The 27,027-nt window shown below is 44.8% G+C and overlaps 1 protein-coding gene across 2 annotated transcripts in view; it reads right to left on the bottom strand.

The window, feature by feature from the left end:
• LOC121673476 (glucose-fructose oxidoreductase domain-containing protein 1) overlaps nt 1-19,290 on the bottom strand; it is a 68,276-nt gene extending 48,986 nt beyond the window's left edge. The window contains exons 1-2 of one of the 2 annotated variants that reach the window (XM_042046797.1): nt 18,718-18,779; nt 7,990-8,114 (exon numbers count right to left, since the gene is read on the bottom strand). In XM_042046797.1, coding sequence (XP_041902731.1) covers nt 7,990-8,074 — 85 coding nt within the window. In that variant the 5' untranslated portion in view covers nt 8,075-8,114; nt 18,718-18,779. Of the gene's footprint in view, nt 1-7,989; nt 8,115-18,717 lie in introns of both variants that reach the window. The other variant, XM_042046796.1, reaches the window with a different exon arrangement.
• Nucleotides 19,291-27,027: the final 7,737 nt, after the last annotated feature.

Genomic DNA, 27,027 nt, shown 5'->3' with positions numbered 1-27,027 from the left:
TGGCATGACTATGTCAGCCCTCTGAACACTTATTTTTTTGCAATGAACTGTAACTATTACAAGATAGTGCAGTCCTGGGACTAAGAACATTATTGCACATCTGTACCAGCTAAAATATCCACTGCTACACACGTAACACTAAGTAAAACTTGGTAGAACACATTCAAGTGACAACATTCATCTGCTCTCTGTCAGATCACAGTATTTTAGGAGGTTTTGCTCATGGCACATTAATGTTATAGCTGTTGCAGCTCAGTGCTTAGATGGCAAAGTAAGCAGCGGAGGATGGGAGAGGAGCAAAATGTCATTTTAGCACTGTTGCTGGAATAAAACCAGAGAGGAGAGAAGCTACTAAGGAAGTAGTCAGATGTGGAACTTTCAAGACTGACAAACACAGCATGAAGGAAAGGGGCAATAGCCACCAACTGGATTCCCTTTTTTGTGGCCACTTCAACTGCTCCAAGTCCATGTTTCTGTGTCTATTTAGCTTCCCTATGACATGATGCTTCAAGAAGAAGCCACACACAACACCCAGTTCTCCCACAAACACATCCCGCATGAACATCATAGCTATGGGTACAAACAAGGTAGCCCCTTCTGCTCTCATGTCAGCTCATGGTCAGCTGAGCTGAAACCACTCACGCCAGATCCAGCATCATAAGCCTGATATTGGATTTGCTGAATTCCTACTGGGTGAGATATGCTTTCTACAAGATTATGATTCTGAAATACACTGAAGGAGGCCACATTCAACAGCTTCTAATGAAGATACTGTTATTTTTGTTTTCTCCAAGTGAATGCAGGAGGAACAAGGATGAGATGTGCTTGAGCCTGTGGGGTTAGCACACAGGTACACTGGTACCTAGGCAGTCTTTCCCTCCTGCATCATTTTTGTGCACCCCAGACTTCTGATCCCCATTGACTGCTGTCTGACAAACACAGCACTAACAAGCCGTAAGTGAATTCATATGGGCTTCCCATAACTGCTCCTACATCACAGTGCCAATCAGCCTAATTATATCAGCAGCCTTCTCTTCTCTCCACTCCGCTCTGCACACAGTAGAGCCTTCCCAGAGGGCCAGTCAACCAGGTGAAGGAAGCAAGCACATTTCTGCTTGTCCCAGTCTGCTGGAGGAGGGCAAAGGCTCAGTTAGCTCATGAATAATGCACTGTCTGTTTATGCAACTCCAGGGACCCACTTCAAATCAGCTTGTGGTCTGTGGAATTACTTTCAGCATACTTGGCCAGACTCTTTGGTAGGGAAATCAAAAAGCTGCTTTCAAAATTTTCTCTGCTCACTTGGAGCTTTCACCCCTCTCTGCTGTACATAATCCAGAAGAAAGAAGACATGATTTTCTGGTCACTCCAGTTTCACGCTGGTACCACTTGGCTGACTTCAGTAGATTTACCCCTCATGTATGCTGTGACACAGTGAGCTTCAAAGATGGCTTAAGAGCATACAGGGATGTACCAGCAATTCAGAAACGAGTCAGGAGGAGATCAAGCTGCATGTAGTATCATCAATCCCTTCTAAACAGATGGTTAAGCATCAAGTATCACAATAAGGGCTAACAGAGTCTTTTTTTACTTGTTGTAGAGGTGGAATCTGAACTAATGAACAAGTAGTGCAAGAGGGAGAGGTTGAACTCGTAGGGGGGTGAAATTAGAAGATATTCCTCCACCCTGAAAAGAAAAATCTTTTTAAATACTGGCTCTTATCCCAGAGGTTTGACCCCAGGGGATATGATGTCAGTATGCCGAAGGAATAGCAGAAGCAAACCTTGAAATGTAATGTCAACTCCTCCTTGTAAACCTCATCTAATCCAAAATATTTCACATGAGAAAAACTTGCATAAAAAGAAGCCAGGAGGAGAAAAACATAGCTCAGCTATACAAAGGCATGCATGCTGTAGACATACCCATGTTAGGAAAAGGCTGAGTTGTGCATTGGGCCAAGTCAAGCAAGTCACAGTAACAGCCCCTTAGCTCCCCCTTTCAAGCCCAGTGTTTAAAAATGTGCCAGTGAAGGCTGTGAACCAGGTGAGAGATGAACAACACTTAGTTTGCTCTCCCTCTACACCTGGGCCTGGCTGAACCACAGATCAGACTGAAGACACCCACAAGCAATTTCTTGCCTACAAGCCACTGGCTGGGGCTGCCTGGAGTATACTGAAGTACTGCATGCACTAGGAAAGCACCTCAATGAAAGGGCTGCAGGGGTGCTGCTAACACCATCATTGGGGCATTTAACTCTATTCAAACAACAGCAAGTAAGTTTGAGCCCACCTAACCGTAATGCTTGCTGCACAACTGAAATACACTGCATGGGAACCACTGCCAAATCAGGCAGCATCATAGCACAGGTCAGGATAATACAGATATTCTTACAGGCCCTCGCTATGAGGAGCTGGGTGGCTTCAACAAAAACAAGGCAGATGGCAGGGCTGCGACACAGACCTGAGAGCAGCAACGAAGATCAAGCCCTGATGGAACCTGGACCAATGCTATTCCCTTCCCAGAGCATGGAGAAAAGCATTCTCCTGGAGAACCTCCTCACAAAAAAAAAAAAAAAAATTACCTAAGTGCAAATTTTTACAGACTTTTTACCCATTTTCTACACACAGGTTGAGTTCAGGCTAGGTCACACTGGCCATCTGCCTACAGCACATTTCAGCAACCATCTTGGGAAGACAGCTCATACACCTGAAAGTATGGGAGGCTATGGCACACACAGACACATGACAGGTCACTTCAAACAGACCTTACTGCGTTTGGCAAAAACTTCTGGAGTTACTCAACAAGGCTCTTATCAAATGTCCTATGGTTTACTGATGCTGAAACACCTATTCATCAACCCTGCTTAATAAATAAAAATTTCTAACTGTGCCTGACTTCTCCCTGCCTTCCTAATCCTCTAAAGGAAGGCTACCTTTCCATCCTTCACCATCACAGTGATACTATCAGTAACCTGCTGCACTTGGTGCCCAAGGCATTTTCTGCCTGACCAGAATAGTTCTTGGTACCTCAGTGGGGAGTTTGCAGCACCAGACAGGTTGCTTTATTCCTCCACTCAAGAGTCTTGATCTTTGAAGTTCATCTCCACAGGGAGAGAGCCTTTACAGAGTCTCTCTGGAAAGTTCAAGACAGCTTGAAGAAAAGACAGTAAAGGTAACACACTTCTCTGTTTAACCTTTTTCACCACCAAAGCATATGGCTAGCATTTTCATTTCCAGGGAAGGTTCATTAATTCACTGCATCTTAGTGTTGGAGATGTGACAGTTCTCATTGAAGTCAATGATGTCTTCCTCCCTCTCAGTTTACCCTTTCCCAGAGTAATGCAAACCTCACTTCAGGTCCTGCCCCAGCCCTCTCCTCCCAGCTGCATTTCACTGCCAGGGGCCCACCACCACCATGTGAGCCCCTGCAGCACATCCGAGGGGCAACTGGTACACAGCCCTTTCCAGGCAAGCAGCCCACAGCCTGGTAGTGGGAGGGGAGACAGGGAACACAGCTCCTAGGCAAGAGGGAAGGCAGACAAGGGAATTTGAGAGTAACAAGAGCTACACCCTCTTTCCCCTTCCATTTGCAAGCGTCGTCCCAGAAGCACAGCCTGCTGCATTAACACTTGTTCCCTCCTTCTCCGACTCTCCCATCCCCTCCCCTGCCGGCCTTTATTCAGCTGGCTTCCTCAGGCCAAATTTGTCAGCATGATGGGTGCCTTTCCATTTTCTGTTTTCATCTATTTTTCCCGTTTTTGCGTTCCACACAAGGGAGGTGTCTCACAGTCAGCCCTGAGAACAGCCCCTCCCCTCTTATCATTTGACTGAAACACATCCTCCCCTTCCAGGCAACTGTTTTCTGAAGGTTTCAAGCGATGCATTCTCAAAGACAAGAAACGCCAAAGAACGCTGCTAAGCCTTTTCACCACTTCACACAAGACTGGGCATGGCTTGTCACATTGCTGAGACATTCAGGGAACCTGCAGCAAGTGTCTGTCTCCTGCACAGGGGGCAGAGGGAAGTGTTATGTGGTGTCTACCCCTAACACAGGACTTTAACCTCAACAGCCCATGCTACTCCCCACCCCTCATAACTCTCCTTTTTTTGGCAGTGTTTCCAAACAAAGGTAGCAAGTCAAACACAGGCCACCAAATGTAACAAAGTCAGCCATGCAGAAAGAAATACAATATTCTCCTATCTGACTAAAGTTTGCTGCTGTGCAGACAGCAGTAGCAGCATGGCCCAACTATGGCCCACTGCACATTTCTACCAAAAATTCCATTCTCTTTATCCCACTCCCAGTATTTACAGCTTTTTACTGCTCTAAGATAAAACGCAGCAAAAAGGTATCAGCCATAAAACAAGCACTAAACTAGAAAAAAAGAAGTATTTGTTTTAAGAAAAACAACTTGGTCTGGCCACTTCTTTCAGTCTCACGGAAATGCTGAGACAATGCAAGTGACTGGGTTTGGCTTTCCATTTCTTGTAATGCTGCTTTCAGTAGAAGACCAGTTTCTTTGGGATTTTGGACAAAACAACAACTGCTAAACAGAAAGCGACTTCAAACAGATGACTTTTTGCCAATAGCAGATCAGAAGGCTTTCAAGTCTTTAGGCTTCAGGCATGTGGAAGTTCCATTAGGGTGACACCTGACACACTCCTAATACTGATCTAGCTCTCAGGGGTGAAATCTGAATGATTTTGAACAACCAAAACTTTCAGAGACAGCATAGTCCTTCAGGGCTGTGAATGTTTTAGCACCTGACCTTGAATGCAATTCTGCTTGAATTTTCACAGTTAGCCTCCCACCAGGTGAAAGACACCTCTGCACTGATGCCTAACAAACCTACTGCCTAGAGAACAACTGCATCTATTCCACTGCTTTACACAAATGCAGAGAAGGACAAGCTGCCTAGGGGCCCAACCCTGCCCAGGTGAATAACCCCCTTCCCACACTTTAACCCAAACCACTCACTGCTGTATTGAGACAGGCCAGGATAAGAGCTCTGCAAGCTTATGCTGCCTCTGATCACTCACCGCGGTTGATGTGCTTCAAATGAATGGGCTCCAACACCTGCAGCTACCAAAAGAGGTGAGAGTTTTCCCATCATTGTAAAACTTCTCATGGGACATATAATTAGAACACGAAAAAAGGAATGCCACAGATGTGCTAAAGGCTATAGGATCTGCAAAACTGAGAACCAGAGACACATGGGAGTCCCATCCCCAACTGCTCAAAGTGTTCTTCACCTGCTCCACTTCTAATCCCAAGGACCTTTAACCCAAAGGAGGAATAAAGAATGACTGCATGCATATTTCTGTGGGAAAGAATTTGAGTTACATGAGCACAGGGGGATACTGACATGAAAAAAAAAGATTAAATTCTCCTAGGAAATGTAGACATAAATCTCAGATTGCTCCACACAGGCCTTTTTTCTGGTTTCCATGTCTGAAAAGCAATAGGCTAGCTGAAATCACTCTAATCCTACCAAAATGAACATTTGACTATAAATACCTGAATTTTCATTATCTCATGCCCTGTGAAGCAATTTACAGTTACTTGAGCATCCAAAAGAAGAAACAAGATCCAAGACTGAAAATTCAAGGCATTTTGAATGACATATCCTCCAGTTTCCCTGCTTAAAGCACATAAGGCTTGATGTTCCATGTCATCCGTGGCATTTTAATTAATATCCTAACTACTGTCCACCTCAATCCATCTCTCACAGCCTTGTAATTACAGGTTTAGAGATTGGGACAGTACAGCTTCATTAAATCAGAACAGAGGCTCATGCTACACAGTCCTCGTACCAGAGTTAAAAAGTCTATCTCGGTCCGACGTTAATTTTCTGACTTCTTTTCCTCTCTGGCCATATTTTAAATTTTTTTTTTCCAATCAAGAAACTACCACCACTGTTTGCTACAAGAAAACTGAAGCAGCACAATTACCCTCACTAATTTCCCTAATACTAGTTTCAGGCCCTGACAGGCTTTACAGTGCCAGACGAGCCTGGAATAAAAGAACAGATAATAAGAAAAAGACAGAGAGACTGACAAGGTGATCTTATTACTACAGATATATATTCTGGGAACAATACTAAGTTACAAATTAATATATTTTATTTGCTGGCAGGACTGGAAGAATGTGACACTCCTTTTTTCCTGCATCAACAGTTGCAGCAATTTCACAAGCCTATTGCTACAGCATAACGCCATCTGAAGTTTGTTTTAGAGATTTTTGATATATGGATGAAGAATATATCTCATTACAGTCATGAGAGTATAATCCATATGATCTGCTTGCATACTACAGACTTCCTAGCTGCAAGCACCACATACAAGGCAAGCTAACATACTAAGACCAGACGAACAGTTATAAAAACCTAGATGTATCCATCATCCTGATCCAGAGCTGCAGTGCAAGTAAAACTAATATTCTCTAGGAGTAAAAAACCAGTTTCCTGTGCTTCTCTGCTGTTAATTCTTCGATGCATTCTTTTCAATCAAGAAATGTAAAAGTACTTCCTCCCCAAAGTAAGCAAAAGCCTCAAAATCCAGTCCTTTGTCATTAAACCAAAGAGCTCACAAGGCCAATTAATAACTCACTTGTTGCATTACATTTAAGACTCATCAAGAGAGCTTTAAATGATTTACCAAAACCTGATTTAGCAGTTAGAGCATCATCCCACAATTTTCTGTCAGGCACCAAGGAAAGGAAATGTTTTCTAATGCCTATTTATTTATATACCACCTTAGTGAAAAGCACTAACACTCAGATCTACCTAGAAAGACCTCATTCATGGCTCTGTACAGTGCAATTCCATCTAGTGCAAACTCCCTGTAAGCATGACAAGACCCCGACAGTACATGCAGCTCCAGCAACTACCAGCACCCTACTCACTTTCACCCAGCACTATCAGATGATTCTGTACCATGCAAGAGGCCAAGCACTCTACAGGCTAAAAAAATGCCCAGACATGAAATTACACATATCTTTTTTGATGCTTCATTTGAGCACTCCTAACAGCAGCTGCAAATCTGAACTTGCTCATATCAGCTTGAGCCGATGCTCAAGGTTGTATTTGCAACCAACATAACACATGTATGCTACTGTTTATCTTCCAAAACACCAGTTGCTCTAGTCAGCCCAAAAAGGCCCTGCCCATTTGCTAAAAAAAGGGGTTTCCCAGTGTGCAGAGGGCCAGAACAAATACTAAAGAGAAGCTCCATACTTTAGTAAAAATAAATACACAAGTCTCCCAGCCACTGAGCCATCTCTGCTCATAGCAAGCTGTCCTATTAAGATTTTTTTTTAAAGCATCTGTTAAATAAAGCTCCAACACTAGAAAGATGATTACTGACATTAATAACCCATGTAGTATTCAGTGTCTCAAAAAGTCCTTGCAATTCCTTCACAAGCTGCCCTGCACACATTAAAAAGGGACGCCCACAAGAGTAGCAGTAGAGGTTATTCTCCACTGTGAACCAGGTTACTCTGCACTCTCCCCAATCTTCTCTTTCCACCCTGGTTTTAGAGTCCCTGCACAACCATCTGGGGGAAAGCCCCGATCAGAGTGACAGCAACTGGTCCTCTTCCAGCAGCTCAGATGTGCTTCCCATGACTATCATCCCCTCAACAGCGTTCAGCTGCAGCAGGTCCCGCAGTGAAAAAGAAGAGCAGACCTCAGAGGCCTCAGAGGCCTCAGCTTCTGCCCCTGCCACCAGCTTCCCACACAAACTTCTGCAAGTCTCTTAATTTCCCTGTGCTCCCTCATCACCAGTCTGTAGTTTTGGGCATCCTGAAAGATGAAACCAGCTTCAGGAAGGCAGGAAGTGCAATCTAATTAAAACACACAACCCGTGTTACAGAGAATGGAAGCTCACGACAGAAATTCTGAAGCTTAATTCTCATCATACCAGTCTTGCTTAGAGCAAATAGGAGTCTCATCAAACACACAACAAGGGTATAGAGGAACAATTTTATCCCCACCTGACATGTAAAGGGTCAGGTTCCTCTGCACACAGATGGAAGCAGGTGTGGTCTCAGCAGCTGCCAAAACATCTGGGCACATCATCAGGCCTTGTGAAGGATCACCTTCGCCTATGTGAACAAATCTGTAATTTCAAACAACGACAACCACAGTACCATCACAATTAAATTTATATGACAAGCTGTGAGATAGCACTATAATCAAAGGCATAAATAACTCTGCTAGACAGCATCACATCTCACAAGCAAACAGAACAGCATTCATGAGACAGAAGCAAGATGGCTTGTGAACACAATTTCCTCATTTTAGGCATCCAATGCATCACAGTATTTTTTCCTAATGGCTATGTGGTGGAGTGAAAATTATATTCAGAATTACATTTCAGGTCCATGGTTTTCTCAAGCTATGCTAATAGTCACAGGCCATGTCCACACATACTTTGGCTAGTTTAACAAAGATGTCACCCCTGCAAACCAAACATCTCATGACACAGATCTTTAAACAGAATTCTTCAGCAACATGAATTTAAAATTCAGGACACCATCTCATGCATTTGGATAACGCTACAGCCACAAACTAGTCTCAGGGAGTGCTGCTTAGCACTCTGCCTGAGAAGAAAGTCTTTATCAAAGCATCTCATACTGTTTAACCACAAAGCATCTTTCCCAGCACTAAACTGTCAAGTTCCTTCAAGGCAAGCAGCAAGTCACAAGAGTTCTGCAAGCTCTGTTATTTAGTGATAGATTTTTGCAGGCTATGGCTAAGGTATCTATGCACCTCTGCTCCAAATATTTTCCCTCTTATTTTTCATTCCTGCAGACATGCTGCCATAACATGTTATAGAAACACTACTGTATTGAGCTATGGAATTGTACAGATGTAGCTACATCTTCAGATTTTTGATGAACTAGTACAAAAGCCATTTGCAAGCAAATTCCTACTTACATGAATTACTGTGCTTTACAAATATTCTCTATAAGGAATCAGTGATTTTTGTCTTCAAGGAGACTACTTGTAAGCAAAGGTTTGCAGAACTGTGTCCCAAGACTCCCACCAATCATTTCCTGAATTGACAGAAATGCCTTTGCTGAGAGGACACAGATCTGCGAGTCCAGGCCCCTCTCCCTGAGGCACAGTTAGTTTTTCTTTTGGGCCACAATCCATTCTCAGTAACATCATCACAGATTTCAACTATTTCCTTTGATCCAGTAGAGCTTTAATTGCATTTACAGTGTAACAAGCAGGATCAGAATCAAAGCTTTTACATACAACTTTCAGGCACATTTCTGGATTTTATTTTGATGCACACAAACTTAGCTGCAATTGTTTCAGATGTTCTCCCAGCTATTTTCTCTCCCCTTTCCTACCCCCACATGAAACACTAACAGTTGCATTGTCTTTTATGGGCTGAGGAAGTGAAGGAAGGGAAGGAATTTCCAGGAATTTTTAATTTATCTATTTTTCACCCTGGTGGTTTTTTTAGATTTTTATACATATATGAAACTATATGTCCAGACACCAAGAGAAAGAATTGGGAGTGCTCAGTCTAGCCCTTGGTTTCACATTTTTAAGCAACATCACTCCAGCATAGCAAGGATAATTACTATTTTATAGTTCTCTCTCCTTGCTTGACTCCATTTGGATTTTGAAAAGCTCTCTATATTAAGGCTTCTCATTAGCCATGTGAAGCCCAGTACCCTAGAAACAGTATTTAATTCAACCATAACCTCCCTTCTGGGCATTTCCTGGCAAAAAAAATTTCCAGATGGAATAGCTGAAGACAGCCAAACATTCACTGCAAAGAAGTGCCAAAACAAGGGTCTTTATTGCTGATAAAAGCCATGGAAACATCAGAATGCAAAACAAAGGTGCTGCCTTTTTTTCACTTCCATCTGCTTCACTAAAGTTGTGATTGCTGCTGTGATGGAATTGAAGGCACCAGTTTTCACCCTGAGATAAACTCTAGCACAGTATCAAATGACAAAAGCAATTTTACTCCCTGTGTTAAATCACTATGTTTACTCTTACATTACTACCAAGCAAGTTCCTCACACCATGTTCTCATTTTCCATGCTCTTCACCATGCTCATAGTTAGGAGTTAGGCCCAATAAAAAAAAAACCTTTCATCATTAGCCCTGGCTACGCTAAAACAAAGGATGCTGTGGTCTCTTTCTAAAGGGCAAGAGAGGGTAAACTCTCAGCCTCCGTAACTCCCGTTACTCTGCCAGTCAAACCTGTGTATTCATAAGATCTGGTGTTTATGTTCCTGGATGCCAGTTCCACCATCTGGAGGTGCAGCTATCCCAGGCATCCACAGTGCTCAAGGATAATTATGCTTACACTTGCCAGGTGGATGAGTCTTGTCTGACACGGGTGGTCGGTGGCAGCTGTGCAGGGCAGCAAGGTTCATCCTCCTCTGCTCTTCACCACATTTTTAGCATAACCAACTCCTGAACAAGCACGGAAGTTTGGAGACCTTTTGGAGACTTTTGTTCAAAGGTCACCAAACTGACAGTGACTCAATAGCCAAACCAAATTCCTCACAGTGTCCACAACCATGAACCACTGGAATGAATAAATGGACCATCTTTGTGCAGAGCACAGCTATACCAATACACCTAGAGCTGGACTGTAACACAGATACATCTGTGCCAGCTGAATGCTCCAAAGATGTATGCAACTGACCACTCATGTCTGCACAGGAGCAGGAATAACCTGTACCACATACAGGTGCCATTGTGCTGGCAGAAAAATGTTCATGCCAAGTCACACCAGCTGGACTTCCAATGACCACAGAGCAATTATTGCATTACAGAAATCACACCCCTTGCAGTCATAATTATACTGGTACAAAAATCTATGTGCAAGCCAGGCCTTAAATCAATTTAGGAAACCTACACAAGAGATTGTCCCTCTTTAATTACATAGCCATTTAAATAAATTTGTTTATATCAAGACTTAAGACCCAAAATAACTTTTTTTAAGGAGTGTGGTTTTGTTACTGGCATGCATGCTGACCTTGCAAATGAAGTCACTGACTTTGACAGCTTACTCTTAGGAGCTCAGAGTTTGCTACATGGATAATAAAAAGCAGTAGGGTAAACATTTCTGCTTCAGTGGTTTGAAGCAACCAGAACAATTCATAGCCACTTGAAAAAGTACTGTGGCAAACAGATATTAACAGTGAAGGGGGCTGTTGCATTGCAGTGGCCTGTGAAAAATGCCCATCTTGGCTATCCTGAAAATTTAACTCCATTTTCATCCTTGGTGCTCTGCCATCACTATTGCACAATGGGCAAAATCTGCTACACATACAAAGAAAAGGACAGTAAGCTGCAATATGCTTCAACACAGTTTACCTGGTTTTCAAACAAAAGCAGATAGAACAACGTATTTAGGGTTTTGCAGAGCTTTCACCCTGCCTCCATCAGGGGTTGTGCTCAACTACCCATGTCAGGAGCATACAGCAAACCTCTGTCATGTACTGTCAATCTCAGGCATGAGAGGGCTTTAAGAAAAAAAACAAAAAAACAAAAAAAGGGAAAAAAAAAAGAGAGAAAAGAGGTAACTATGGGAAGCTTGGAAATCTAGTCTTTTTATTTGCTCAACATATTTTCCCTTCTCCACATTTACCTACATATTCTCCCTGAATTTATTATTTAATATTCTTTCAAAATCTGGAACAGAAGTAGCTTGCAAGTCCTTCCTTTACCTATACCACTGATCACTTGGCAACTCAAGTCCCTAAAACCAAGCAACAAGACAAAGTCACAGAGGGAAGGTCTACTGAAGATGGTTCAGACAGCTCAGGCATCACAGTGTCAAGAATGAAGGCACAAAGCTACGCAAGAAATAATAATAACAACAATAACAAAAATAAAATATCTGTCTTCTGATGTTTCCCATGTTACAGGAGCACAATATTCTATTCTAGAAGTTAAATAATTACAATACATAGCCTGGGCACAGCTCTAACACTATAAACACACCTTTTATCAATACCTTCTCTCATCTTCTCATAGAATCAAGCTATGCTGCACATTTTCTGTTTGTGCAACAGCACAGCTGTGCCATTTTAACAAAAAAAAAAAATAGCCACACAAGATGTTGTCTGTGTGGTACTCACTGTACGAACTGTGCCATCAAGTGAAACACAGAAGGAGATCCTCACTAGCACAGCCACAAGGCTAGACATGCATGCCTGCATCTTTAGCACCAATGCCTCCTTTGCTCATGGGAGATATTTTACTACTTCCAGCTCTATTTTAGTTAACTCACACTAGTCAAATCTTCCTCAGCCACACCAGAAGCCATGCCTCAGAGAGCTGCTTACCTCTTCCATCCATTTGCAATGCCAAATCAAGGTATTACTGCACTGCTAATGCTGGTTTGTCTCTGTTTGCACTGACAAGGGTGCCCTGGGAGGACCTGTGCTGGAAACAGCCCTGGCGTGCACCAGTCTTGGAACAGATGAGTTTTTCCAGCACCACAGACAGTAAAAAAAAATAGCTGTATTTGCCACCATTGCTAACATGATGTAAGAGCAGAATAGCGCAACAATAGTGTTCAAAGCACAGTGAAATGATAAATGTCGTAAGGACTTGCATATGGACTTTACCAAAACAAACAAACAAACAAAAAAAAAAGACAACAACAGCACCCCAACACATATATTAATAGGAAGACTTCTCTTCAAAGTATCACCCCTGACTATGGGCTCTGACTAACAAAGCATGACAGATCAAATGAAACACTGGCAGAGGTCAGCAACGCTCTCGTTTTCTTCACCATGCCAAAGGTCCAACCCCCAGCAGTCAAGCAGATGGAAGGAGGGTGTCTGTGCTCCGGCACGTTTTGCCATTTAAATCACAGGGAGAATTGGGGCTGCTGCGGGCTTGGGCTGCCATATGTTTCAACCAACTCACCTACAGAGCACAGTAAAATCTGATAGCGGACAGTAACCTACCAAACTTGAGAGATGCTGCTTTCCACATCTCCCCTCCTCCAGCTGAGTAGGCCTAGGCTACTCCTGCAGCCAACCTGAGGAGAGTCAGCCCAACCCACTTCAGTTGCCCACAATGGTCTGGAGACAGCATTTTGGGATCACCAAGGCCAAGCACTCTGTTTAAAAACAGTAGGGAAGAAACTGCAGCAACACAAACTGATCTGACTGGACACAGGATCACGGTAAGATCTTCATGTCTAACACTGTTTAAAACAACCACTTCCATCACAATTGGCTGTTTCTTAGGCTAGGAAAATTTGGGTGTGTCATCACAGCATGAGCTCAGTGTCACAGTATTCCAAGTCTGGTCCATACTGGGCTCCCAACCCACCTACCACTGCAACAACAGAACTGGTGACTACTTTTACACAGAAGAGAGCAATTGGGAAAAATGAAAACACACCTTTGATTTGAAGGTCAGAAAGGAAACAAGAGGTGGGGGGGGGTTCTGTTGGTTTTTTATTATTATTTTTATTAGTTTGAGTTTTAAACCTGATCAGTGGTCTTTACCTGAACTGTCTCGGAGGCCAAATATCTCTGTAGGAATTTTACAGGAATAATACTGGCATTAAAGGTCTGCCGTACTGAGAGAAAAAGGTCAATGGAAGAGTTAGATGCCATTTCCTGTGGTATACCTTCATCACTCAAGTAGAAAGACGACATGCAGCCGATTCCCAGCAGGCTCTCTGGACTGCCTTTCCAATAAATGTAAAAAAAAAAAAAAGGCATCACAGCCTTTGCTAGCTCTGCTGATTAAAGATAGACAGCACTTCATCTGACTTCTTTCACAATAAGATGACCATAATTCACATTTAATATGCCGCAAAGTCATCTGCCTTCCAAGTATAGGAGCGTGTTCTGCTGAAAGCCACTGCTGTTAGGTCAAATTTAAACTCAGTATTACAGGACAGGAATTACATTGCTATTAATAATATACAGTCATGATAATGTTTTCCCTTAATAGGGCATCTCTTCCCCAAGAATCCTAATGCTTTATAAACTATGGACTGAGTTTTATCCCCTGCTACAACCTAACTTCTGCCTGATTTGCATGGGTGCAGAGGAATGTAGAAATTAATTAGAGATTGCATCAGATCTGTAAATTATGTCATTGCAGCTGGATGTTCCTCCCACCTCAGAGATAGATCCAGCAATAATATTGTCAGTGCTTTAACACAGAGTTCTCACAAACACATTTTGGACAGCAGGCCTATATTGCACACCTGTGTGGAGCCAGTGCTTCCTATGAAGTGATGGGAAGGTAAGGATCTGGGCAGTACTATTTATGTTCCTCTCTAAATAAAGATGCTCCCTCATGACCACAATCAAGCATAGAAGAACCACCAATCAGCAAAAAACTTTAAGTGCTCCTTAAGAGGAGCAGCTTCTGGAGTCCTGGTAAAGTCGTACTTCATGTAGTCCCCAGGCAGAATGGACTCCTATCATGCACTTCTACAACATAAACATTTCAAAAACTCATACTACGTAGACATGGCTGTGAACACGTGCAGTAAATATTCAACACACAGCTCAGTGTTCCTGTCCTCAACTTGGGATGAAAGAGTAAGCAAAACAACTGTAAATAGAATCAAGGATAACATCTCCAGAGATATGCTAAACATCTGGTACTTGAGTCTTCTCAAAAACAGAACATTTGCTCCCCAGAAACACTTATGTGGAACTCAGGAATAAGCTCTCTTTAGCAAAGTCGACTTTACGCAAACACCAACAGGACCAGGCACATAGAAACATCTGTGCCTTCAAGATGAAATGTCACCAAGGTCTTCTCAGAACCATACACAGTAAATCATTTCACCTGATATGGCAGCTACTCAGTCACACAAAGCAAGTGTTTCAGTCAAGATCTGAAGAATGTCATATCTAATTGACTGAGGAGTGATTACACTGGCAAGAGTCATGTGCTGACAGTTTTGAACTAGGTGGAGGGTCATATCATGTTGTCTGTACTAGCAGCTCTTCTGATGCTGGGCACAAATAGGCACTCAATAGGTGACATATTTCATCCCTGTAAGCAAACACACCACCCCTGCCTGATCAGGCCTGGGATACAACTGCACTGCTGAAGCATGCAGGCAGAGGAAAAGAGGACAATTTCTAGCAAACACACTGAATGTTTCAGTTCAGTGAGAATGGAAACCGCCCCTATTCAACAGCAGGACTGTTCTCAGTGCTTACCTAAATATTCATCCATTGATCTTTCTTGACCACCAAGCAACAAGTCAGTCAGGACATTAGTTTTATATTATGCTCCAGGGAGAGAATTCAAAGCAATAACAAAAAGAGCTCCTAAATTTAAATTCTGAGCAGGACAGACCAGCAGCAAGAAAGGGAAAGAGTCAATCAGGTCCATTTTATAGAAGCAAACAAGGAATTTGATTCCTTTTATCCAGAAGTGACAGAGGCCATCAGCATATTTCACATGAAACACCATGTGTTCTATTTGTGCTTCTGGTCACTGTTCAAACCAGCCTGGTTTCCAATTCTCTCTTGATTTCAGTCTGTTCCAAAGACTTGCCCAACATTGATCCTACTCCTAAGAATACCACCATAGAGTCAGATGCAGCTCAGGAACCTATTTCTAACAGAGACAGGCAGTAGAGGTTTAGAGGAAAAGCTAACAGGGCGAGTTTGAAGCTTTTTTCTCCCATTTTCTCCCTTCAAAAGCTGCCAGAAAGCCACAGTTTGGGGACTTCCTCAGCTGGGGCATACATTCATTTCAGTTTCAACAGCAGTTGATAGGCCACTAAGCCAAAAACACATTTCAAGCAGCAACACATCTACATGTCAGGTGCATCAGTGAAAACAAAACAACTGAGTCCTTCCCACTGAGTGGCCAGAGTTAAACACAGCTGCAGGGACACCTGTTTCACCCCACCTTCACCTCTGGAGTCTGCATCAGAAACAGCCCAGAGTGGACTTAACGTGCTGCAAATCCACAGTGTAAACTCAGCTCTAGATGGGTGACGGAAACACCTGCAACTGCTTCCTTGGGCTTCTACTTCTTAATAATGAAACTTTTAACAAATGAGAACACAGCTTTGGGAAACAAGACCATTTAAAATAAAACACAGGTATCAAAGAAAAGTTGGTCCCTGCCTCCTCCCAGGCCAGATACACATCCTGTAATAGAGAAGCCAGACGTATGTGTTATTAAGAAGTAACTCATGTCTTCTTCAGCCTCTTCTACTGCAATGCAGGACGCCATGTTTAGACATCCTGAAGTCTCCACCTGTAAAACTTCTGGTACCCCCATCTATGTCCTATCACTAGCTGCTACATAGTATTTCTTGTGTGAAATTTCAAGAGTAAGGAATGTTTTTCCATCTTTTGCTTTCCTCAGCCTATATAACATTGCCCCTGTTTACCAGAGCCTTCTGAACCTCCCACTTGAATTGCACTCTCTCCAACAAACCAGAAAATGCATTGATTAAAGCAAAATAATCACTCCAGGGCACAGCAGTTCCCAAGTCATGAAGGACAAGCAGAACTAGGAGATGGAGCTGCCAGAAGAGAGATAATCCTCTCAGCAGTTTGGAAACTGCTGCTCTAGCTCCCTGTTTGAACCTATAAGAACATGCAAGAACTTTCACTGTTATAGACCCAATGTCCATATTAAAAAAAAAAAAAATTAGGAAAATTTACCTCTGAAGTAACTGTGAGAAGAATTATTTGTAGTCCAAGATACATTTCTGTAATAATCTTTTATATAAAACCCCCCAAAAAAATTATCAGATGTTGCACATTATCACCTTGTAACCTGTTTAATCCCTGTTTAATGACCATTCCATGCACTTTTACACAAACATCGTTACCCCTACAACATATAAATAATGACCACTGGGGAAAGGGAGGAAACCCTTTAACTAGAGGTGAAAGGGAACCAAGAATAGTGCTGTTCTAATAAACAGAGAGAAAACACCTTTTTTTCCTGCTCTGGTCTGTTGCTAGCAGATTGCATCAGCAAGTTACCATGAACATCTCAGCTACATCAATTCATAGAACCATTCATAAATTCAGCTCATGTCTGAGAACAGACTTTTTTTTTTCTTTATCTGCAAATATTCAGAGAAGGACAAAACATTATTACTTTATTATGCTCGACATGTGTCCGGCCCTCTGAGAAAAAGCACACCAATTTTGTTTCTTTATTATTTCAGAATTTTTATTCTTCTACCAGCTGCCTTGTGTCCGCCTGAAACCTCATGGGACTCTACCTCTAAGATCCCAGGCAAGCTGGGACACTTCCATGAGCAACACCTGCAGGAAGATAGTGTCACAGGAAAACTGACATAATTGTCGCCAAATGAATGCGTGTCAAACGTGAAACCTTGTTACCTTATACTGTCCTTTATATACGTTTTCTGGGATATATACTTCTACATTACAAATTTATTCACGCATCATTCTGGCAAGCAAGTCAGGCTTCTGGTGCAAGTGTAGCATCTTCAGGAAAAAGTCAAAAGTGTATTATAAAAGAAAAGCAAATGTTCTGACTAAAAGAACAAGCATTTCCGAGTACAGAAAGTAACACTGAGCAAAGATTCCAGACAAATGCCTACACTGTACTTGAGGCAGGATTTGTTCTTTAGGTACTGACTTAATTTCCTTAATTGCTTAATTTTAAATGTTGAAAACACTAGCTGGCTGCGATATTAGCAGCATTTGAATGGTGACTAATGAGTGTGCTAGTAGCAATGTAACACTACGACATGCCACACACATTTATGAGGCCGAGAGTGATAGCAATCAGCCTACTTAGCCAAAGCCCGAGAGCCGGACCAGCCATGCCGGCTCATAAACCTCCACACTCTCTGCGACGACACCTCGTTTTCCTCTCATTTTCACCTTTTGTCACCTATATTTGCGGGGACAAATTAAGACTTCCTTACTGCAGAAAGTGCTTCCACTAAAATCCATCGGAAAGCCAGTGTCCGAGGACCAGTGATCACGAAGCTGAAAGAGTAAAGCCCAGACTTGCGCTCACACAGGAGAAAGCGAGATGCGGCCCGCTTCTGCACGCCTGAAACCAGAGCAGCTCACCACAGTGCATGCCTACTTTTTCAGTCCCTCCTTCCCTTTGTACGTGAGCTTCGCTAAGCCTCGGCAGTAACAGCGTTTCCTCTGCTGTCACCGCTTCCTGCCTCCCACTCTGGCTCGCAGCTGGGGTCCGGGGGCCGGGGCAGTGCGGACACCCGCACCCCCCGAGCAGCGCGGGTGCCCCAGGGCGGGCGCGACGCTCGGATCCTCGCTCCCTTGCCAGCCACGGACGGGAACCGGCGGGCGGGATGATTATTTCCTCCCTTCTACCGCGACTTTCTCCTTTTTACCACGACACGGATGACACCTGCTCCCTCCTCCCGCACCCTTGGGTGTCAGGCCCGGCCCTGCCCAGGCTTGCCCGAGCATCCCGGAGGGGCGGGTCCCCGGTGCCGAGGGACCACGCCGGCGGGGACCGGGGATACGGGATGTCACACCGAGCTGCCGCAGCGCCATCCCCCGCGCCCCGCCGGTCCTCGGCCTGCACCCGCGGCTCGGCCAGCCCCTCTCTGGGGACACGGGGAATAGGGAAGCGGGGTGAAGAGTAAAGCAAACGGAAAACTCCGCGCTGAGCGGGAGGGGGGGGCTCAATTCCATTCAGCCCGGGGCGAGCGCGAATCCCGAGCCCGAGGCGGGGTCGCCCCCCTGGCCGCCCGCACTCACCCAGGGTCTTGACGGCGACCTGCCGGGTGAGCGGCGGCGGCAGGTTGACACAGACCAGGTCGACGTCCTGGTGCAGCAGCACCTCGTCGATGCGGCTGGTGTAGAAGGGGACGCTCATCTCCTTGGCCAGCTCCTCCGCCTCCTCGGGCGTGCGGCCCCACAGCGCCTTCACGGCGAAGCCCTCCGCCTTCAGCAGCGGCACGATCACCCGCGCCGTCAGCCCAGTGCCGAACACCCCCACCCCGGGCAGCATGGCGGCGGCGAGGCGAGTGGCACGGCGAAGCCAGGCGCTCCCTCCTTCTCTCAGCGGGGAGAGGGAGGCAGCCTCCGCTCGATACCGCTGCTGCTGCTGCCGGGGCCGGGACCAGCCGCCCCCCGCCTCAGCAGCGCCGCGGCCGCCGGCTGCCCCGCCATGCCCGCACCATCACACACAGCCCCGAGGAGGAGCCGGCGCTGCGCTCCCTCCGCTGGGCGCGCAGGGGCAACCGCCCTTCCCCGGGCGGCGGCGCGGGCTCAACGCCGCTCCTCTGCCATGTTCGCCGGCGCCCGCTCGCCGCCGGGAGGGCGGCGCGTCGCTGTCACCTCCCGGGTGTTCCTGCACCGCCCGCACCGCCCCCGCCGCACCATTGGCGGCCGCCCGCCCCGGCACCGCCCCGCCGCCGGCACCGGCGCCGCAGGGCGCCCCTGGGAGCACCCGCCCGGCCGCGCGGCGCGTCCCGGGATGCGGGGGCACGGTGCAGGCATCGCCTGCAGGTGCGCTCCGCGGCACCGCGAGGGTTTGCCGTCCGCCTGGCGGGTCGGTATCGGGGCATCCCCGGGGACTTGCCTCGCTCTCCCGCCTCTTCCCCAACGGGAGGACCTCTGAGGGGTCGTGGTGATGGGGAGTCGTCGGAGTCACGCCCCAGTGAAGGCACAGGAGAGCTGGGAGAGCCACAGCGGCCGACTGGCGTGAGCTGGTCGTGTCCATCGCCCTGCGGTCCGTCTCGCCCTAGGACTGTCCTCCAGAACAGAGATGTCCCAGAGCACGAGGGGAGCTGCCCTGAACCCCGACCGCTGCCGTGCGCGGGGTCGCATTCCAGCTCCACCACCTGCGCTTCCTACCACATCCACTCGCCTGCCGTGCCCAGTACCCACCCATCCCACACCGGACTGTTGTTCATTCACTCCCCTTACAAATATCAAGACTCTTCAGCTTTACTGGGACATTGGTTCTCCCTTTTTTTCCCAGCAAAGCATCAATATGACAATCCCTTTCTCCATGGGTCTACTTACATAGTTCAAAAACCACAGATTTGCTAAGGCGGCTTATGAAGCTTTAGCTACTGTTGCTCAGTCCATGGAATTTGTCCAGGGTCTCTGGAGGCCTGGAAGAAGCCCAGGCAGGGCAGTAAACAGCCAAGGCACAGAAAGTTAAATTTCTTGTGGGCAGGAATCTTGCCTCCTCTGCAGACCCAGTACCTGGTGCTGTGCTCTAGGTCTGTCTCAGGAGTGGCTGGTTTGCTGAAGGCACGTCAGGGATTTCATAAGCAGGTGCGTAGCATGCAACACATCAAATAATAGAATCATAAAATCATAGAATGGCTTCGGTTGGAAAGGACCTTAAAGAGCATCTTGTTCCAGCCCCCCCGCCATGGGCAGGGACACCTTCCATTACATCAGGTTGCTCAAACCCCCATCCAACCCGTCCTTGAACACCTTCAGAGATGGGACAGCCACAACCTCTCTGGGCAACCTGTTTCAGTGTCTCACCACTCTCATAGTGAAGAATTTCTTCCTAATGTCTGATCTAAACCCACCTTTGCCCCTTGTCCTATGACTACATGCCCTTGTAAAAACTCCCTTTCCAGGAGACGAAACCTTCCAGCACCACTGCAGTGCCCCGTGCCCGCTCCTGCTCATCCCACCTTTGCCCCTGTCTGGGCCAAACGCTGGGCCCCCAGAGCCACTCTCCTGCCGACCTGGAGGCCGCTAGGTGGGAGCAGGAGAGGAGAGCACTGCAGTGCCCATTGGCCTCACACAGGTCCGTGCAGACCTCGTTCCCACAGGTGAATCTCTGCCCTGGCTCTGCGCACAGATCAGCTGGTGTGAGAGCAGAGTAGTTCCTGTGAGTGCCCACAGTTACCTCACTGCCTATCTGACTCTTTAAAAGAAAAATTACAAAACATCCTGCTTCCAATTGGAATATAAGATGTTTTGCCACATATTGTCTTCTTTACTAGTTCCTAGGAGAAAGGAAGAGAAAGGTAAGGAAGGAAAGGGAGGAAGGAATTAGAAGAAAGTAAAGGGAAAAGGAAAGTATAAGAAAATACAAAAGAAATTAAAAACCTTTCCTATATAAGACTCCTGGAAGTGTGCCAGGGACAATGTTGGAAACATAATCCACCAGTGTTCAAAAAAATAAGGCTTGGAAGCCAGTACTCTTCTCTCATACTCTGTAAAGAGGTGGGGTGGGGTTTTTTTTTCTGCCACCATCTCACAGCAAACACTTCTTTTTTACAAAAAGCAGAGACACTGAAAGGCTTGATGCAAGTTAAACATGTTTTGCTTTCCATGCACTATTAGCACTGCAGTGAAGGAGATGGACAGTCTTTGGCTTCTGACAATTGAAATACAATCCAGATCTATTTGTCAGAGAACCACAGGGATATTACCTTTCTTTAAAATACAAAGATTGCTTTTGGGCTCTCCATCAGACATTCAAACCTGCTGACAGGGGTTGTTCCCATGATGAGAATTTAGAATATCTGTCTTGTCTTAATTGCTTGTCTGTGCATAATAAAAAAACCTGGAAAAGTAGCCAGGTTACAGGAACAGGCTAAATACATGAAGGTTGAAGAGAAGTAGATGCTATGTGCCTATTCAATCAATATATAGCTTTTATTATTTTAGTAGGCACAAGCCACTTTATGAAGTTCTATGTAAGGTCCCTGTTTTAGGAAATACTCAGTAAAGCATTCAAACTGGGAATTGAGCACTAGGCAATGAAATTATTACATTCTGCTCTGTTCACTGTTTCCTAAAAAGAATTTTTCCTTGCTTTACTTTTTAATTTCTTTTCTCCAGTTAGGTTAACATAACTTTACGAAGTTAAATTGGGCAGATGGCACCTAGCCCTCAGCACTCCAGCAGCCAACTCAACTTCTGAGCAACCTGAATTATCACACTGCAGCAGCCCTGTGTTCCCTCTCATTTGTTGCAGGGACTTCTGGGGACACACTGCAGACTGTTTGTATTGGAGCAGGGTCAAATCTTTCTCAATTAATTGTGTGAAATAGGACCACCTATTGCTATGCCTGCCTGTCCTCATGAGCACCCAGAAGGACTGAAGGAAGCCAGTGAAGGATAATTGGCCTTTCAGGAATACAGACCATGTCCTCACTACGCTGTAGGCAACTGCAAACGTGAGTGAACGCAGAATCTTTGCTCAAGTCCACATCACTAATGCTGCCAGTTACCTCTGACTTGAAATCAGAAATCTAGGGAAGATTTTTTTTGTGCAAAACAATGGAGATTAGGACAACAACTAAGTGCCTCACATTGAAGGATGTGTCTGACGAGGACCAAGGTTCCCTGGGTTGAGTGTATTGAACTACAAAGCCTCTTGTACTCTGTATATTATACCTTTACACTTCTAAACATGTCAGTCTTGTCAAGACAGCCAGCATTTTGTTCTTAAAGTTGCTAAAGTTTCCTTCAAGGAAGACATGCACCCAGAGATTTCTCTCACAGAGACAGTGATTTTGTTCTTTCTTGACTTTTTTTCTGAAAACAGAACTAAGTTATTAGAATAAAGTTGCACATAGAAAAAACAAACAAAACCATAAACGTCTCATACATCCTTTTTCTGTTTCTATACTAAGTTCTGTAATGAATTCTGCGGGAAACTGATGAAAGTGTTGCAGTCACAGTTCTACTCCTTTTACTTACTTCAGCCGAGTTTTGTGGCTCCAAGTCATTATACTGGGCAATGGATATAACAGGTATATTACCAACTTTTTGTGAGAAATCCCAGCTCAGTAGCAGTTCTACGTAATTCTCATACAATTGTTTGCAAAAATTTGAAACTCCCTTACTTAACTACCAAAAAATGTTTTATTTAGCTTTTGTATTTAGTTTTATTATTATTAAAGTAGCTATTAGGTTGAAAGTACTAAATATAAGAGGATAAATAAAATCAATCAAGCATACATGACATGGAAATAAGCATTATCTGTTAGCATAAGTAAAATGCAGAAAGTTGGTGGTCTCCCACATACAGATAGCACTTAGTCAATACACATCCCCAATTTACTTTCCAAATGTGTGAAGGCATCTTCCCACGTATTGCAGAACTTTCAGTTCTAGAGCCTGCTCAACTCAACACAAAGATAAGATCCACCTGATGGAGTACCAGGATCCCACACTGCTTCTTTTTTACTTCTCTGTACTTAAAAGAAAATCTGCTCTTTCTCAGATTTTAAACATTTATCCAGTCAGACTCTTCAGCTGTATTTCTCAAACCTCTCATACATCCTTCTGAAAAAGAAGGGAAAGAGCTGAGTAAGACATAGCTTCAGAGAAACCCTGAAATGGAGCTTGCTCTCTCTCCAGATTCTTCTCAATTTCCAGGATTTTAAGATTAATTAGCTCATTTCCTTTTACATAGATCAGTGTCTTTAAACATGAAACAGCTGACAATTTTCATTAACCAGTCAATTCCTTCTGGGGTATGAGGTTAGTGTTCACCACTATTGGGCTTCTTTTATAACTCTGAGGTTGAAATTATTTGCATGGAAATAGTGTTGCTTCAGAGATGGGGAAAAAGTGGTGATTCAAACCTGTCTGGTTCTCCTACTCAGCTGTACTGACTCATCCACAGCTTTAAAGTGCAGCACAAGAAAGGATGTCTGAAATGAGTTGCTCAAGTCTTTTTTTACGTCTAATGCCACACAACTGGCAGTTTCCCAAGCTGACAGGAATTTGTTCTTGTGAAGAGCAAGTTTGTTTTAGTGTCTCTTTGAATGCATTTCCACTGAGACAATCCACAGAAGTTCTTGCTCTGAGTTCTGAAGGCAGAAATTGCTTTAACATTTGTAGTATTAAATGGTCCAACGTGCATCAGAGAAAACTAGAGTAGACCACGTTGCTAGCAAAGGGTTCATAATACATTCAGCCCTCTTCTGTTCTGATCAATGGGAATTGTGACCATGCCTGGGGTCTCTGAGCCTGTTCAGTACAATTTCTATGTTTATTCCTTCCCACTTCCAGAACCTTTCTTTAGAAGAATGCCCAGTGTACGCCCAGTGTGGTTGGACTGTGAGAAAGCTACCAAAGCTTCAAGAAACGAAATCACTAACAAGATAGTTGTGAATGCATTGCTGCTCTGTTCACTAAGGCACAGAGGAGCACCTAAACAAGTACAATTTCCACTCTCTGATAATCTGTGACATCCTATGAAGACAAGTGCGTGTATTCTCACTGTACATGTGGAGAAACTAAGGCTCAGAGAAAATGAGCACAATGTTCTCTGTTGTTCTCTGTTGGGTCTTTTTGGGACAACTAGGACAACTAGGCACCCAAAGTAGGACACTCAGATGGCATACACTTACAATTCTGGTCTGGCTGGCTTTCCTAAGCTCCTGTTGATCACAGTTCAATAACATGAGAAAGCAAGTGGAGAACTTGTTAGTAGAGATGTACCTGTGTTATAAACATATATTATAATATTGGCTTCTCGCAAAGTATAAAGGTAGATATTATATAATGTTAGAAATGCTTTTTGCTGTGTGGATGTAGTTTTCTCTCGTTTTAGCAAGAATGTTAGCAAGTGTGAGCAAGTAAGATAACCTCCAAGCGAGCAGAGGATGAGGCCCAAGGAGCTGCTAATCAACACTTTGTCCGGGGAACAAAAGGGCCCAAAGGCTGCTCCGCTGGAGAACGGGCGGCCAGGAGGGTCCGAGAGCCGCTATCACCACTCTGCCCGGGGGCAAAGAGGCCAAAGCTGCAATCAGCCCTGACTGCCTGGAGAATTAAGAGATCCACCCTACCATCGACCCTTACCTAGCGGGCCCAACCCCAAGAATCAAAAGAAATAAAACCACAAGGCCGAAGACTACGCATGCTCTGAAAAGGCGGAACCAAGGAGTGGCCATGCAGAACAGCTCCAGGAAAAGTTTTAATATGAATAGAGAACAGACAGTAAAAATGGTATAAAAAGGACTCACCTCGGGCATCAGGGGTGCTCTTGGCAGAGCGCCAAGGCACCCGGCCGTTATCCCTTTGCTTTATTTTATGTGTCTCTTATTGTCTTTATATTAAACTCTTTAAATTCTAACAGGAGAGTGAACCTCGTTTTTCACACCTGGGATCACCTAATGAAAGCAGGGAATAGCCACACAGCTACATGGGTGCAACCACGACCCATGATGGTGTAATATGTGCTTAAAGCTCACGTCAGGCATTCCCTCCTGACAGGAACATGGGCATATGCAGCAGGCAGCAAACATGCAAGCACTGCATCATCAGATGTGTTGCATGCACCTGCTTATGAAATCCCTGACGTGCCTTCAGCAAACCAGCCACTCCTGAGACAGACCTAGAGCACAGCACCAGGTACTGGGTCTGCAGAGGAGGCAGGATTCCTGCCCACAAGAAATTTAACTTTCTGTGCCTTGGCTGTTTACTGCCCTGCCTGGGCTTCTTCCAGGCCTCCAGAGACCCTGGACAAATTCCATGGACTGGGCAGCAGTAGCTAAAGCTTCGTAAGCCGCCTTAGCAAATCTGTGGTTTTTGAACTATGTAAGTAGACCCATGGAGAAGGGAATTGTCATATTAGTACTTCACTGGGAGAAAAAAAACAACAGTGGGAATGAGTCATATAGAAATTCTTAATTCTGAAAAACGGTTTTGAGCCTAAGCAGTAGTTTGTGTCATATCACACTTGTTAAGTGCTGTGCAAATAGCTGTAATATGCAGCTGAAGTGGTTATTATTTTAGCAATATTGCATTGCACGTTGCTTGCAGGGCATCCAAGATGTTACTTTGGAATGAAAATAGCAGAGAATCATCACTTTTTAAGTCATGCAGGAGTGGATGAAAGTGAGCATGTGTTGTGATTTCTAGACTTCTAAGCCTGGCCATGCAGGGTGGGATTTGAAAGGGTTCAGTTTCTCAGAAAGCCCCCTTTTATTGTAAAGTCATAGAATTATAAAATGGTTTGGGTTGGAAGGCACCTTAAAGGTCATCTAATTCCAACCCCCCTGCCATGGGCAGGGACACCTTCCACTAGATCAGGTTGCTCAAACCCCTATCTAGCCCAGCCTCAAACACTTCCAGGAATGGGGCAGCCACAGCTTCTCTGGGCAACCTCTTCCAGTGCTTCACCATCCTAATAGTAAAGAATGTCTTCCTGATATCTAATCTAAACCTGCTCTCTTTAAATTTAAAACCATTGTCCCTTGTGCTGTCACTGTCTTCCCATACAAAAAGTCCCTCTCCCTCCCTTTTATAAACCCCCATAGCGCAACAGAAGGCTGCAAAGAGGTCTCACTGAAGCCTTCTCTTCTCCAGGCTGAACAACCCCAGCTCTCTCAGTCTGTCTTCACAGGAGAGGTGCTCTCATCATCTTTATGGCCTCCTCTGGACCCACACCACATGCCTTAATCTATCTTCCAGGAGAATCCACTCCTTGGTCTTCCAATGCACAGGGGTGAGGGTTACCACTCTGTCATTTACTAGCTCTTCCTTTCTCACTTTTTTAAAAATGGGAGTGATGTTTCCCTTTTCCAGTTACCAGGAACTTCTTCTGACTGCTGTGACCTTTCAGATATGATGGAGAGTGACAGCAGTCAGTTCCCTCAGGACCCTGGGATGCATTTCATCCAATACCATAAACTTGTGATTATTCAGCTTCATCAAGTGATCCTGAATCTGCTCTTTGCTTATAGTGGAAGGGACTTCACTTCCCCCACACCCACCCAGAGGATCAGGGACTTGAGAGAAGAGGGAAGTGTGACTGCCAGTGAAGGCTGAGGTAAAGAATTCATGGAGTACCTCAGCCTTCTCCATATCACTTGCTACCAGTTCACCCCTCTTGCTTCTAAGGGAGAGGTACCCTCTCTTCAGCCTTTATTTTCTGACCTAAGTACTTATAGAATTGCGTCTTGTTATTCTTCACATCCCTTGCCAACTCCTGTTCTAGCTTTGCCTTGGTTTTCCTGACTCCATCCCTACTCATTCAAACCATATCCCTGTACTCTTCTGCCAGGTCACCTGTCACTGCTTCCACTGCCTGTGCATTTCTTTTGTACTCCTGTTTGAGGAGCAGATCTG

This window comes from Corvus kubaryi, unplaced genomic scaffold, assembly GCF_017639235.1.
Source record: "Corvus kubaryi isolate FWS band 111438036 unplaced genomic scaffold, C.kubaryi_AGA036_p1.0 65453, whole genome shotgun sequence".
Taxonomy (NCBI): domain Eukaryota; kingdom Metazoa; phylum Chordata; class Aves; order Passeriformes; family Corvidae; genus Corvus; species Corvus kubaryi.
The sequence above is the reverse complement of the archived record's forward strand: the minus strand, read 5'-3'. Positions and strand labels throughout refer to the sequence as shown.